Source organism: Peromyscus leucopus, chromosome 11, assembly GCF_004664715.2.
Source record: "Peromyscus leucopus breed LL Stock chromosome 11, UCI_PerLeu_2.1, whole genome shotgun sequence".
Taxonomy (NCBI): domain Eukaryota; kingdom Metazoa; phylum Chordata; class Mammalia; order Rodentia; family Cricetidae; genus Peromyscus; species Peromyscus leucopus.
The window spans coordinates 48,566,574-48,582,465 of NC_051072.1; the positions used below are offsets into that span (position 1 = coordinate 48,566,574).

The 15,892-nt window shown below is 47.7% G+C and overlaps 1 protein-coding gene across 2 annotated transcripts in view; it reads left to right on the top strand.

Annotated features, from left to right (window-relative positions):
* Positions 1-2,978: 2,978 nt before the first annotated feature.
* Mccc2 (methylcrotonoyl-CoA carboxylase 2) overlaps positions 2,979-15,892 on the top strand; it is a 70,062-nt gene continuing 57,148 nt past the window's right edge. Inside the window, exon 1 of one of the 2 annotated variants that reach the window (XM_037209477.1) lies at positions 2,979-3,262. In XM_037209477.1, the coding sequence (XP_037065372.1) occupies positions 3,134-3,262 (129 nt within the window). In that variant the 5' untranslated portion in view covers positions 2,979-3,133. The remainder of the gene's footprint in view (positions 3,263-15,892) is intronic. The other variant, XM_028871717.2, reaches the window with a different exon arrangement.

Below are 15,892 nucleotides of genomic sequence, written 5' to 3' on the forward strand. Positions count from 1 at the left end.
TGATTAATGATTGCTGGAGGACCCAGCCTACTATGTGTGGTGCCGCCCCAGGCATGTGGTCCTGAGTTACATAAAAATGCAAGCCGAGCAAGCCAGTGTGCAGTGTTTCTCCTCTGTCTGCGTCAGCTGCTGCCGTGAGTTCCGGCTGACTTCCCTTGGTAATGGACGGTGATCAGGACAGGCAAGCCAACCAGACCAGTGTCTGGAAACACAGCGCGGATAGGAGATTGCTCAGAGATCCCAGCACTCCTGTTGGCAAACTCACAACCACTTGTTGTAACTCTAGCTTTAAGGCATCTATGGCCCTTTCTGACCTCTGGGCAACTGCACTCACATTTTCATGCTCGGTTACAGTCACTGATGTATACACATAATTAAAAATAAGTCTTAAAACCCTAATAGTTTAATCCCAAATATTCAGTCCTACCTACAGACATGTAACATTAAACACACTTGGCAGTTTGCATTTGTATATTTATTCACACACATATTTAAAGAATAAGGCATGAATTTGAGAGGGGGCGGGATAGGGATGGGAACTCATGGGAAGCGTAGGAGGGGCAAATGATACATATTTTAAATAAAAATGATGCATTTTTAAAAAATAATTTTTTTTTTTTTGGACAGAGTTTTGTGTGGTCCAGACTGGCTTCAAACTCACAATATTAGCCTGGGATAACCTTGAACTTCTGATCCTTGTAGTTTACCTCGAGTGCTGGAGTTACTAGAACATTTTTCTTTGGCCTCAGTGCCAGGAATAAATGCTTCATTCAAGTCAGCTGCTCTGGTTCGCTTTGTTCTCTTTCACGTGGCTTGTATGTGGGCGAATCTTTAGGTTGTTTTCTTCTGCATTGCAAGACCTTGTTTGGGGTCAACTTATAGTCATATGTGGTAAAGTCACTTTGATTTGACATATGCCCACGTTTCTCTTAGATTCTCGAAACCTCGTCCATTCTGGAGCTGTAGGGGCTCAGTGGGTTAAGAGAGCACTCGCTGAACAAGTATGAGGACCAAGCCGGGTGGCGGTGGCGGTGGAGGCAGAGGCAGGTGGATCTCTGTGAATTCGAGGTCAGCCTGGTCTAGAGAGCGAGTTCCAGGACAGCCAGAGCTGTTACACAGAGAAACCCTATCTCAAAAATAAATAAATAGATAAATAAACAAATAAACAAAAACCAAAAACCCAAAAGCAAAACAAGTATGAGGACCTAAGTTTGGATCCAGCACCCACATAAAAGCTGGGGAAACTGCGTGCCTGTGTTAATGCCAGGGCAGTGCTGGGGTGGAAAGATCACAGGCTTTCCAGCTGCAACCCTCTGGCTCCAAGTTCAGTGAAAGACTTGGTCTCAAAGGAATAAGGCAGGGAGGGACAGAAGGATACCTGACATTCTCTGGCTTCCATGTGTGCACCTGCACATACATGCACATACATCACACACCATACACAAAAAGTGTCACTCCTTCAAAGTAAGCACTGTTTCTTCATATAGCAGTCACTTTCATTCCTCCCTCTCCTGTGTGTGTGTGTGTGTGTGTGTGTGTGTGTGTGTGTGTGTGTCTGTTGATGGAGCTCAGAACCTTTTGCATTCTAAGCAAGCATTATACCACTTAGCTATACTCTTAACCCAACACTATTTCTGCAATGATGTGTCTTCTCCAAAATTCAAACATTTTGTTTGTTTTAGACTGTCTCATTCTGTTGCCCATACTGGCCTCTAAATTCCTAGGCTCACAGGAGTCCCCAGCATCAACTGAATAGGTTGCTGAGGGCCCCAGACTCATGCCACCAACCAGGTGAAAAGTTCCAGTGCTAGATTATTTAGAAGCATAGCCTCTCAGAGGGCGATTGAATCACGAGGACTCTGTCCTCATGAGTATAACGGGCTTAAGGATGGGTGTTTTCTCCCTCCCCACTCCTCTGTTTGCTGGGGCTCTGGATGATTCAGCTTCAAGGCATCATCTTAGGAGACTTGGCTCTCTGGAGGCACCATACTTGCTGGGATCTTTGTCTTAGATGTCCTATTTTCCAGACAAATTTCTGTTTGTATAAATTATCTAGTTTCAGGTAACTTTTATTTTGTTGTGATGATTCCCCCCCCCCCCCCCCCCAGACAGTCTCACTAAGTACCCTTTGGCTGCCCTCTAACAGAGATCTGCCAGCCTCTGCCTCTAGAATGCTGGGATCAAAGGTGTGAAACTAGCCACTATGCCCACAAGTGGCTAGTTTCAGACAGCCTCTTAGAGCAGCACAGACAGACTGAGACACTGCCTCTAAGAGCACTAAACTGCACCGCTGTGACATAAACCATCTCGTATAGCCTTCCTTCAGATTTGGGGGAAAGGATGCAACCGTGCTGGTGTTTCTGCTACCTTATGCAGGGATAAAATGTGGAGTGGTGACAGGTTATTCCTCCTACTATGAGACTGGGCTCTTCCTTGACGGAATGGTAATTAGCTACTTCTGGAACCCATTCCATTTCCCTCCAAGCCCCTCCAATCTTTGGCAGGATGGGACTCTTCGCTTAGTAAGCTACCGAAACTGGCAAGTCTGTCTATCAGTTGGCTTACCATAGTTTTCTACCGGCCAGGCTTCTTCCGTAAAGCTGCCAATTAGTGAAGTCCATGGCCCCAAAGAGAGAAAAAGTTAAGACACTTCGTATAGCGTTTTTAACCCTTATGGGTGTGTTGAGGATCTCTTAATGAAGATCCCAAGACTGGGGTCCACAATCCATCACATTCTAAAAGTGATCAGACGCGTTCTGCAGTGGAGGGGCTAGGGGGGTCTGCACGCGTGTGACAGAAGCTGTTCACCTATGCAAGTCTGTGCAGCCACTGGACTGCAAAGTTCTCTCTACTTAGTCCGGGGCTCCTGGGCTCGCGATGGAACCGGGCCTCGCGGAGCTGCTCTTCTGTTTCTCATTGGTGGGGTCTGGAGGCGTGGCGCGCGGCGCCGACCAATGGGAGGTGGCCTGGGGTGGCACGTGCGCGGGGCCGGCCCGGGAGCTGGTGGGCTGGGACTGGGGCTGCAAGGACTCAGGCGGAACAGCTGGCCAGAGCTGCACATCTGCCGGGAGAGAAACGACTCTCTACGTCGGCTGCCCTCGCTCTCCTCGCTCTCTCCGTGCTGGCCGCTGCCATGTGGGGCGCCCTGAGGTCAGCTCTGCAGCCCTGCGCTCGGGCCGCGGTCTCCCGGTCGCGCGCCTATCACGGGGACTCTGTGGCCCGACTAGGCACCCAGCCTGACTCTGGCTCCTCCACCTACCAGGTAGGTTGAACGAGCATTCAGGTGACCTGCTTGCCCTGCTGGCCCTTAGTCGCCAGCATCCGGAGGGTGGGCATGCTTGGATCTCGTCTTTTCTTTCCTCTGCAGTTCAAGGAAGGCATCATTCTGAGATGCGATAGGGTGCTGTGAAGTTTGCAGAAGAAAATCCGGTGAGATTTTAGAACTGGCATTGGCCTTTTGTGTCACTAAAATCAGGGGTTCTCAAAACCCCACTCAGCATCGTCTCTTGGGCAGCTTGTTGATGCCTGAGCCCGGTTTGGCAACTTGGAAGTCTCCAAGATGGGGTCCTCATGTTTGCATGTAGTATATTCCTTAGGTCTTATAGCAGCCACCTTTAGGAACTAGTTTAGCACGGTAGGGCTGGGCCGTGTTCACGCGCTTTCTTTAAATAGTTATGTTAACAATACATATCCTTCCATATCTTTAAATAGCTTTTCTTGGACTTGGGAGGCTTCCTCAGGCCAAAGAAGCAACTCATAACTTGTGAAATATCAAAGCTGGAAATTTTTCAATCTGTTCCGTGGCTTCTAAGCCTATACAGGTAACATCCAAGTTGTTCATAGAACCAACAGTTTTTATCTGGGAAGAAGTTAACTCAGAAACATTGAGTTGTTTGTGCCGTATTTTAAGTATTTGGTATGGAAGTGTAGGAATGGAACTCATTTTGGGCAGGGGGATGTGAACAAAAAGTCAAGTGGTGTGGGGCTGTGTGGTAAGTGGCTTCTAAACCCTGAAAGGCTGAAAGCTTATGAAGTTGAAGTATGGATGAGATGGAGTTAGGTTGGGAGAGACCTGGCAGGTTCAAAGTGAAAGGTGGAGGCTAGACTGAAAACCCAGAGAATGTGGATACCCTTCCCCTTTAAAATTAACATATCCTAGGGCTGGAGAGATGGCTTAGTGGTTAAGAGCACTGGCTGCTCTTCCAGAGGACCCAGGTTCAATTCCTAACACCCACATGGCAGCTCACAACTGTCTGTAACTCCAGTTCAAGGGAATCTGGCATCCTCACACAGACATCATGCAGGCAAGACACCAGTGCACATAAAATAAAAATAAATAAATTTTAAAAAATTAACATATACTAACTGCCTGTGCAGGCCCCAGTCTTTAATCCCAGCCTTAATCCCACCATTTAGGAGGCAGAAACACGTGGCTCTTTGTGAGTTTAAGTTCAGCTCAGTTTACAAAGCCATTTCCAGGACAGCCAGAGTTACAAAGTGAGACTTCCTCTTCTAAAACAAACAAACAACCACAACAAAACAAACCCTATCACTGCCACCACAGAAAAGAATTAGCATATACTGATTGTACAGGATAATGGATTTCACTGTGATATGTGCATACATTACTCTCTTGTTGCCTTGCCACTCTTCTGCTGGTCCCTTTCCTTTTCCCAAGTAGTCTTTCTACTTTCATGTCATTTATATATATATATTTCTAGATTCTGCATATTAGAGAAAATGTGGTATTTGTTCCCTGATTCTAGTTGTTTTACCTAGCACTAGTTCCTTTTTTTTTCTTCTTTCTCTGTGTAGACCAGGCTGGCCTCAAACTCAGAGAGAGATCTGCCTGCCTCTGCCTCCTGAGTGATGGGATTAAAGGTGTGTGCCACCACCACCTGGCTATAACCATTTTCTCCAACACAGTTATTTTACTATTTTTAGGCTTATCTTATTTAATTATTGACAGTTTCATTCACAAATACAGTGTATATTTTTGTTTGTTTGTTTATTTGTTTGAGACAAAGTTTTCCTTTGTAGCCCTGGGTGTCCTGGAACTGATTTTGTAGATGAAGCTAGAACTTGAGCTCATCGTCTCTGCCTCTGGGATTAAAGATGGGTGCTACCGTGCCTTGCTGGTGTATCTCAGCGTTACCCATTCCCAGCTTCCCCTCCCAGTCCCCTAGACACTTCCCAGCAAGTCCTACCCTCCCATATTCATGTCCTTTTAACCTCTTAAAAACTCACTGAGACCTATTAGTGCTACTTGCTAGAATGTTGACTGATCTCGCTGGCTTGACCTTGTACAGATCTTGTTCAGGTAGCCATAACTGTAGTCAGCTCATGAGCACAATTGCCCCGTTAGATCCAGAAGGCAGGACTCTCATTCTCTGGTTCTTACAGTCTTTCTACACTCTCTGTGTGATGTCCCCCAAGCCTTGTGTGTAGGAAGTTGTCATGTAGATGTCCCGTTTAAGACTGAGCACGTCACAGTCACTTATTCTCAGTGCTGTGACAGTTAGGAGTCTCTGCGTGAACTGCTGCCCAAGGTTGAGAGCAGTACTAAAAACATAAATATTTAGAAGACAGTTTGACAACATGTCCATTCAGCAGAACTACAGTAGTGGGTTCCTCCCCTTGAACTCATGACTCCCCAAGTCACGGGCTTTTGATCAGGTTCACAGTGCCAGACATGAACGCTGTTTTGTGGAGCAGACCTCAGACTCCAATTGGAATGTGGTTGGTTATCCCCTAACAGTCAGGCCCCTATTGCGCCAGCGGGGACATCTTGCCTAGGAGATCGGTTTTGCAACGTGCGGGGCCCAGCACTGAATAAGACCATTCATTTCTTCTCTCCCCATGACCTACAGAACACTTCTGAGACACTGAAAACTAGCCAGTGGGTCAATTCCAGCTTGATTTTTCTATGCCATGCAAAGTATTGAATATAAGTACATTAAACTAAGCATGGTGTTGCACACATAATTCTAGCAGTTTGGAGCGTGAGGTGGAAGAACCTCTTAAGGGTAGGAGTTTGAGGTCAGCCAAGGCAACCTGAGACCCTGTTTCAACAATAAGGGCCAGGGCTAGAGAGAGAGCTTAGTGGTTAATTGCACTTGCCACTGAGCCTGTTGATCGGAGTTTTTGATGTCTGGGATTCAGATGATGGAAGGAGAGAACTGACCCCTGAAAGTTGCCCTTTGACCTCTGTTTGTGTGTTGTGTTAAGCACAAGGTCCCTCTCCCCTTTAAGCCACATTTAGATTTCATTTTTGCAAACCATCCTTAAATATTTAAGAAGGCAAGTGGAATGATTCTGTGGACATGGGAGAAGAGGCCAGATTTACGTAGTGGTAGGAGGACTTGAGTTTTCAGACAATGCAGGGTCAGAGTTACGTAGGCGTTGGGAATTGATGTTGGCGTGGAAGGAGAAGAAGAAAGTCGTGGGGGATGTTGGAGGTTCGCACCCCAGGAAGGATGTTGAGGTAGATGATAGTGCCCTTGACACAAGCCCATGGCTGAGTTTGGTGGGTGAGAGAGATGGTATTTGCTAATGAGTTTGTTGGAATCATCTGTTAGGATGTGCTTTATGACAGTTATCTCTCTCTCAGTCACTCAAAAAAGCAAATACTAACTTCTTTCTCCCACCATCTGTTGATGGCTTTGGGTCAGCTGTTAAGACAGTTGTGAGCTGCCGTGTGGGGGCTGGGAATTGAACCCGGGTCCTCTGGGAGAGCAGCCAGTGCTCTTAACCACTGAGCCATCTCTCCAGCCTCAATATCTTTTATTTATTTATTTATTTATTTATTTATTTATTTATTTATTTATTTATTTATTTATATATACATACATTCTGCCTGCATGCCAGAGGAGGGCACTAGATCTTATTATAGATGGTTGTGAGCCACCATGTGGGTGCTGGGATTGAACTCAGGTCTCAGGAAGAGCAGCCAGTGCTCTAAACCTCTGAGCCATCTCTCCATCCCTAATTTAAATATATTAATTGACTTTAGTTGCTTGTGATTCTTGAATCAGAGACCATCAGTTTGTTTTTTGGGGGGGCTACTTTTGCATAGACCGTTTTTTCTTCTTTTTCACTTCTAACTTTTATGTCTTTATGAGTCATAGAGAGTGTAAACTGAGAGACTTTTAACATTTTATTTTTTATTTTATATGTGCAAATGTGTGCCTGCGTGTATTTATATGCACTGTGTATTCACTTGGTGTCTGCGGAAGCCAGAAGAGGGCATTAGATCCCCTGGAACTGGAGTTACAGATGTGAGCATGTCAGTGGTTCTCAGCCTTCCCAAAGCTGCGACCCTTTAATACAGTTCCTCATGTTGTGGTGACCCCCAACCATAAAATAATTTTTGTTGCTACTTCATAACTAATTTTGATATTGTTGTGGATCTTAATGTAAATATCTCATATGCAGGATATCTGATGTGCGACCCTGTGAAGGTGCCGTTCAGTTCCCCAAAGGGGTCGAGACCCACAGGTTGAGAACTATTGCTCTGTGTGGTTCCCGAGAACTGAACCAGTGTCCTCTGCAAGAGCAGCAAGTGCTCTTGACATCTCTCTAGCTCCCTACTTTTTTTCCTTTTTTAATGTAGAGTTTCACAGTATGGCCAAGGTTGGCCTCAAACTTGCGTTTCTCCTGCTGAAGAACTTTCATTCTCCTCCTGAGTACTAAGATTACAGACAGGTGCCGCCACACCCAGCTCTGAAGCCTATATTTAAATTTTTTTTTTCTCTGTAGTTCATTTTGTGAGAGGTGGGATCATGTCGCGCCTCTCCCCAGACTGACCCAGAATGCCTAGGCTCACGAAATCCTCCTGCCTCAGGTTAGCCTCCTGAGGAGGAGGTGCAGGGACAGGCCGCCATGCCTGGCCTAACAATGCATTTTGAATTGCTACAGATTTGACTCATCTGCATTCAGCAAATCTAATGCTTTCTTCTTTTTAAAAATGTGTTTTTTTTGTGCACGCGCTTATGCGTGTGCATGCTCCCAAAGAGTCAGAAGAGCATGCTTCCTGGCTGTAGAATTCTCTGACATTTATTAAACCCTCCCTCTCCTTCCGTCTCTTCTCACATCCCCCGACTCCCTCTCAGATTCACAACTTCTTAAACTGTTGTTTTACACACACACACACACACACACACACACACACACACAAATACAGCTTCACGCGTCCACTTGGTGTGGCTTGCATTGTTGCGTTGCGTTCGTCTGTAGACTGGTGCTCCCTCTCTCAGTAGCTATTCCTTGCCTGTTGCTCCTCATCTAGGGGTAGACCCCTGTGAGATGTCCTCATGTGGGCTGGTGTTGTCTTTATGTAAATCTTGTGTAGGGGACCATGCTGTTGAGATTGTGTGGGCGCAGCCTCTGTGTCCTGTAGGGAAGACAGTATCTTTGCAGCAGACTCCCTGGTCCTCCGACTCTTACAGTCTCTCTGCCCGTCCTGCCAAACTACCCCTTTGTAGCTCTCTTCTCTATAGTTATTCTCATAATGTCCATATGTTCCTAATTCTCGTTCAATCTGTCTTCCTGTTTTCTTTGGCTCTTGAGGCATTTCACAATAGTTTTAAAGTGTCTGATAACTCCGACGGTTGCGTTTCCTCAGGGGCACCTCTGCCACATTATTTCCCGTGTGGGCTGTTTTCTGGTTCCTTTGGGCGCTTTGCTGGTGGTGTTACTAACAACTGAACATTTGAAAGGATTGCCATCTTTTCCATCTTTTCAGACTTCCCCTGACTCCCTAAGTCTTTGGTCATGTTTTGTGATTTGGAACAGCCCCTCGGGTCTTTTCTCAGCATGCATTTGACCTGGGCTTTATGTGGCTGTTCAGCTCCTCTGGGCACACACTGCCTTCCTTAAATGCCTTCATTTCCCCAAGAGTTGTCCCAGCCAGTTGGGGTCTTGGTCTCCTCCTCCTTCCTTTCCCCTCTCCTCCCCTCCCCTCCCCTCCTCCTTTTCAGACCCACAGTTTCAGGTATGCCAAGCAGGGACTCTACCTTTGATGTACAGTCTGGTCCTCCCTGTTGCTTTCTTGAGAAGAGCTCCTTGTTTCTTTATATCTGGTTTTGAGTTAGGCAAAGCAAAGGCTAGCCATTCATGCGGCTTCTAGCCAGACTACGATATTATAAACAAAGTCTAGGTTTTTTAAAATAAATACTTTAATATATATTACATATAAATGTATATACATACATATTATATATAACATTTTTATTTTATGTGTATGAGTGGTATGACTGTACCATGTGCATGCCTGGTGCCAGAGGAGGCCAGCAGGGGGCACTGAATTCCCTGAGACTGGAGTTACAGACCCTTGTGATCCACCACGTGGGTGCTGGGAATTGAACTCAGGTCTTCCGGAAGAGCAGCCAGTGCTCTTAACTGTTGAACCGTCTCTCCAGCGCGGAAGGTCTGTTTTTCCTCCAGGTTGGGAGCAGGAACTGAGAACTGAGGGCGCTGCCTCCTTCAGCCCCACACTGTGCTGTGTTTGGGGCAGGGACACCGTGGGCAGAGGCTCCCCAGGGCATTCTGCTGTGGGCACTCCCTTTTCTTGATTCAGTGTTTTTCAGACCTGCCACGCCCCTTCCTCAGCCCGGGCGGGCATTGTGCTACTGTGCCCCATGCCATGGTTTTAAAGCTAGTTTTCTTTCTGATTTCTTCCTCTCTGCTTTGGTGTGTGCGTGTATGTCAGCGGCAAAATGAGAGCCCGGGGCTCCTAGACCACTGCCTTGCTGACATCAGGTTCAAACTGCTGATTTATTTATCTAAAATTATTATTACTATTATTTGTGGTGTGGTGTGTGTGTGTGTGTGTGTGTGTGTGTGTGTGTGTGTGTGTGTGTGATGTGATCTGTGCTTGTGCAGGTCAGAGATTGACAGCTTTGTGGAGTTAGTTCTTGCCATCCTCCTTTAGCTGGTCCCGGGGATAGAACTCAGGACACCAAGCTTGCGCAGCAAGCTCCTTTGCCTGTTGGGCCCTATCACCCACCCTGAACTGCTTGCTGTATTTGATGGGGAGTTAAATAGGTAGAAGTTAGAATGATCCCGAGCACTACTTCCTTCTCTATGGTTTATTTGTTGAGCCCTCGTCTAGTGTGTGTGCCCGTAATTAGAGCAGGAAAGTCGCTGGGGTGTGGGGGCCAAGGGGGACCCTCGTGTGTCATGTGTGCTTAGACTGACATAGCACATTTCCATGGGGAACCCTGGAGGGAAGTCTGCTAAAATGTTAACAGTCACCCTGGCAGTGGTGGGAAGAGGTAATGTGAGAACGGTGTCCGGGATATATTATGCTCTCGGGAAACGTTAGCTGTGCTTCTGCAGGAGGCCTGTGCATCACTGCCGGTGCTACAGCCTTATCTGTGGTCCCTGAGAACTTCCGGCATTTTCAGGGTCTCAGTACCAACCAGAACTGGCCGAAAAGCACTAGCCTCCGCCATCACGTCTGTCCGACATGCATCCTGGCGGTGCGGAGGAAAGCACACATTGCCCTCACTTAAGAGGGCTACGAACTCACCAAGAATGAGATGGCGTGTGCGAGCCTTGCCTGGCAGCACCCCCGCCAGTGTGAGACTCCAGACTGGGTGCTCGGACGAAGGACATACAAGTTGGGGTGTGTGCCTGAGTTCTGACCAGTGGTCTGACAACAAACTGAATGTCTGAAGCAGCTGAAGGAGGGCCGGCCCGTAGAGAGCTGAGCTGCTCAGAGGCCTTCATGTGTGAGGACAGCACACACCGGCTGCTGGTTTGACTGTGTACATCCAAGAAGAAATAAGCCTTCAGGCCTTTCCAGTCCGTAGTTTGAATACCTCAGCAAACCCTAACTGTGGTCCCTCTTTGTCTCCTCAGGGTCCTCTCACTGTGCATTCAGCCGGTGACATGTTTCAGGCGATCCCAGATCGCAAGGCCAAATGAACTAGTATTTGCTTGGGCTTCTGGAGCTGTGGGTCGGTTGTGGCCGTTCCGTGGGAAGCAACAACAGGTCTGCTCAGTTGTTTCTTATTCCAGGAACCAGGCTGAAGGGGCCTTGGCTCCAGGGGGATGCTGTATGTCCTGCCCATATGGAGGGTGAGGGCATGGGAGAGTCTGGAACATTCAGTCCTGTTAAAGCCTCTGCTTGGAAATGGCACAGTGATGACTTTGCCTACATCCCCTGGATGGATTCAGGGACCGTAGGATGCGGTGTTAGTTACCATGACAAACGACACAGGGGAGAAAGTTTTTTTGGCTCCCAGTTTAGGAGAAAGTCCTGGTGGCATGATCTTGGGGCAGCTGGTCACATGACGTCTGCTGCCAGGAAGCAGAAAAGGTGATAAATGCTTCAGTCCTCTCTCCCCTTTATTCAGCCCAGGAACTATCCAGGAAATGGTGCAGGCCACACTTAGAGTGGCCTTCCACCCTCAATGAGCCTAATCCACAAACTCCCTCACAGGCTTGCTTGGGCTCCCTTTCTAGGTAATTCTAGATACTATCAGTGTAAACCACCACAGATAGGGAGGCCCAGCTTGCTCACCGTGGAACCTGGAGGAAGGATTTAGGATGACTGTTCAAACAGTGCTAGTCTGAGTCCCACGGTGAAGAAAGGTAAACAGGCCAGGCAGCAGCCACACACACACACACACACACACACACACACACACACACACACACGCATGCATACACATGCACAAACACACTCACACACTTGTCAGAGTTCCCATGCATTCCAGATGCATATGCAGGCCAGATGTCAGCTTCAGATATCCTTCCTTAAAACTCCTCAGTCACTGACTTGTCCCTTCCCAATGACCCCTTACTGCCCTGAAGCTTGCTAGTTAGGCTAGGCTAGCTGGCCAGTGAGCCCCGGGAATCCGCCTGTTCCCACCTCCCCTGCACTGGGATCTCAAGTGCACGCCATCACTCCTGGATTTTTTTACGTGGGCTTTGGGAAGTTGAACCCGGGCTCTCATTCTTACAAGACGAATACTGTACTCAGGGAGGTATCTCCCAAGCTCCGGGTTGACTTCTTCTTAAGGAACCTTGGGAGGAGTCAGACCTCAGAACTTCTGGTTTTTTTCCCACTGGTTAAAATTAGGAACATGCTCACACCCATCTAACAGAAGGAAGCGAGGCTTTGTTTCCTTTTCCTGAGGCATGTTGTCACCTGGGGTACAGGTGGAATTCAAACACCCAGAAGATGGAGAGAATGGATGTGGACCAGCGGCTGGCAGGGTCTGTCTGCCCTGGTAGTAAATATGGAAATAGTGGTGGGCACTGCTTAAGATGTGTTAATGGGCCCAGAGATTGGACAGAGTTCTTAAAAGAAGAAAGACATATGGCCACTCAATACTTAAAATGTTCAACATCCTTAGCTCTCAGGGAAATGAAAATCAAAAATCCTTTGAGACTCTTATATTGCCAGAATGGCTGTTGCCAAGGAAAGCAATGGCAGTAAGTTCTGATGAGGTTGTGGGGGGAGGGCACCCTTATTTATCGATAGTGGGCTGTGGAAATCAGTGCGGAGGCTTCTCAAAAAAAAAAAAAAAAAATGAAAATGGAGCTAACTTATGAGCTAGCTTTACCGCTCCTGGTCATGTACCTGAAGGACTCCATACCCCACCACAGAGATTTACTCATACACGTTCATGTGCTGCTCTGGTCACAAGAAAGGAAATGGAATCGACCTGGGTGTCCACCAGCTGGTGAGTGGAGAGAGAGGGTAAATGGTGCATATTCAAATGTAAATGAAAATAAAATGAAATTATGAAACTTGCAGGAAATTGGATGGAACTGGGAACTACCGTACTGAGTAAAAAAAGCTCAGAGTCAGAAAACAAAAGGCTCGTTCTTATTTATTCAGATCCTAGTTCCTGTTTTGATATATGTATGTGCGTTAGTGGGGGAGTGAGTGTGTGTAGAGCCCAGGAAACTAGAAGGAGACCCATGAGAAGTGGGGGGAGGAAGAGGGGATAGTAGAGTACGTTTGATAAGAGGGGGAGGGGAAGGTTTGCAGGAGAGGAGGGCAGGGGGTGGGGGTGGGAGAGGGGGTCAGCCCAAATGGTGCATGAAAAAGCCATAAGGAGAGATTTTCCCTCAGTGCTGTAGCCTGGTAAGGTCCCCATGCTCAGTCAACAAACCCTTCACCTGGGCGACTGTAAGAACTCTGCTGAGGCCCCCATTAAGTTACAGACCAGCAACAACCCCCACACTGTGGAAGGACAAGAGGGCTAGTCGGGGAGAGGAGGAGGAGAGAGAGAGGCTAGTGGGGTGGGTAAGCGGGGAGTGGGAACGTGATCGAAGTACATGATGTGTGTGTGTGAAAGTATAACGAAACCCGTTATTACGTATAATTAATGTCTGGGGGCCAGCAAGGTGGCTCATAAGCCTGCGACCTGCATTTGAGTCCCCCACCTATGTGAAGATAGAAGGACAGAACTGACTCTAACTCTCCATGTGCCATGCCGTGCTCTGCCCCTTGTAGTAAGAAATGAAAAAAATATTTGCTAGCCAAAACACATGTTAAAAAAATCCTAGGCTGTGCATGGTGGTATGTGCTTCTAATCCCATCGCTTGGGAAAGTGGAGGCAGGAGGATCAGGAGTTGACAATCATCACTGACTTGCAGTGACTGCATGATGAATTCCAGGACAGCCTGGAATCTGTAAGATCCTGCCTCAGAACAACAACAAGAGGCTGGAGAGATGGCTCAGCGATTAAGAGCACTTGCTGTAGAGGACCCGGGTTCAGTTCCCAGCACCCACAGGGTGGTTCACAGCCCGCCGTAAGTAACTCCAGTTCTGGGAGAGCTTACACCCTCTGCTGATCTCCGAGGGCACCAGGCATATGTGTGGTGCACGTACATACAAGCATCTCACACAAAAGAAAGAAACACGTAAATCTAAAAGAAATCAAAACAACCATAAAACAATAAACAGTGTCTCATCTCCTGTGCCCTCCACTTATAAGCAGCAACTCTGAGGCAAACACACCCGTAAAAGGGAGATAACAGAAGGCTGCCAAGGGTAAGAGAGGGTGTACAGAGGTTGCATAATATTCCCATGCCCTGGTCTCGGTCCCTGCTCTCTGCCCCAATTTCCTTACACAGAGCATCCCTGTTTTTCCTGCTTTCACGTCTCCCACGTCTACCAAGCACTTCAGAAGACCTTGGCAAAGAACGAGCTTCCCCTTTTTAAGAAACTTAGCTTTATTATTTTTTTCCAGGCAAGTTTTCATGATGTAGCCCAGGCTGGCTTTGAATTCCTTATCTTGCCACAGCATCCCCAGCACCCTCACTGTGCCTGGCCCCTTTTCCGTGTTTCTTAATGAGAGGCTGGCTAAGCTAAGGTCAAGATCCAGAGCAGTGGTTCTCAACCTTCCTAACGCTGCGACCCTTTAATCCATGCAGTTCCTCGTGTCGTGGTGGCCCCCGAACCATACAATTATTTCCATTGCTACTTTGTAACTGTAATTTTTGCTACTGTTATGAACCATAATATAAAGATCTGTGTTTTCCGATGGTCTTAGGTGACTCCTGGGAAAGGGTCATTTGGCCCCCCCTCAAGGGGGTCATGACCCACAGGTTGAGAACCTCTGATCTAAAGGCCATCTAGCTTTCCTTTAGATTGACTCTGCTCTGGATTGGGCTGCATGTCGGTGCAGAGATTGTACCTCAGGTCTGGGGAACTGTGACGGGGGCCCAGGTTTCCCTGCATGTGTGTGAGCTGGTCTCATCAGCTCCGCACTTTAGTGTCTGTGGTTTGCAAAAATCGTAAGAGATTAGGCTCCATGGCAGATAGGGAGACTGCCTTTGGATGCACTGCCCCGAGCCCCCGTCTGCCACTGTTTGGTTTGTGCACATGAGGCTTGTCCTATGCTAGGGCTCTCTCAGATGACGGACCGTTCCGGAGAGTTCCAGACACAGGAGCTTCTGAAAAGGCAGCTCTGTGTGCCTTCAAGCATTCCAGGTGACACTACTCTAGTGCCACCTCTTGGCGACTGGTGGAACTGACAAGCTCTAGTGCCACCTCTTGGCGACTGGTGGAACTGACAAGCTCTAGTGCCACCCCTTGGCGACTGGTGGAACTGACAAGCTCTAGTGCCACCTCTTGGCGACTGGTGGAACTGACAAGCTCTAGTGCCACCTCTTGGCGACTGGTGGAACTGACAAGCTCTAGTGCCACCCCTTGGCGACTGGTGGAACTGACAAGCCTTAGTGCCACCTCTTGGCGACTGGTGGAATTGACATGCTCTGGGCATTCAATTTCTTGCTTCAGTGGGAATAAAGGCGGTCGGTCTCCTGGGTTTAATAATAGCAGAACTTCTGTTTGGATTTCCCCGCCTCGTGTTACTACCAGCAAGTACTAGACAGAGAAGAAGAGTCCTGTGCGGAAGAGGGGTTTACCACATACTACCTTCCCAGTAGCCTCCATGAGTCAAGCCTCAGAACTGTGATTGCTGTTTCTCCCATTTGAGTTGCAGGTTAGGATCACCCAAGGAACTTCAAAGCTCTAACACTTAGGCTAGACCTGCAACCCCCAACAGACTATAGGAGCAGGCCAGGCATCAGTTTTCATCCATCTATCCATCCATCCTTCCATTTTCTAGTTTTCCAATAAGCCCATAGTAGGAGTCCATGAGGAGAGACTGTTCCGGACAACTTCTTGAGCTAAGTTCCCAGCAGGCCCTTAGGGTGCAGGACGTGGGCTTGGAAGGGAGGTAGTGTGCAGGGCTGTTGGGTAGAAAAGGCCCTAGGCTTGCACCCTGCCTGCTGTAAAGCTGGGAAGCCAGCTAGCATTCTAGCACTATAAATAACTAAGCAGAGATGGAAATCACATCATGGGGAGCAAAATGTCTTAGCAGGACAAAATAACTAGCTGCGTAAATATTGTCCTAAAGTACTA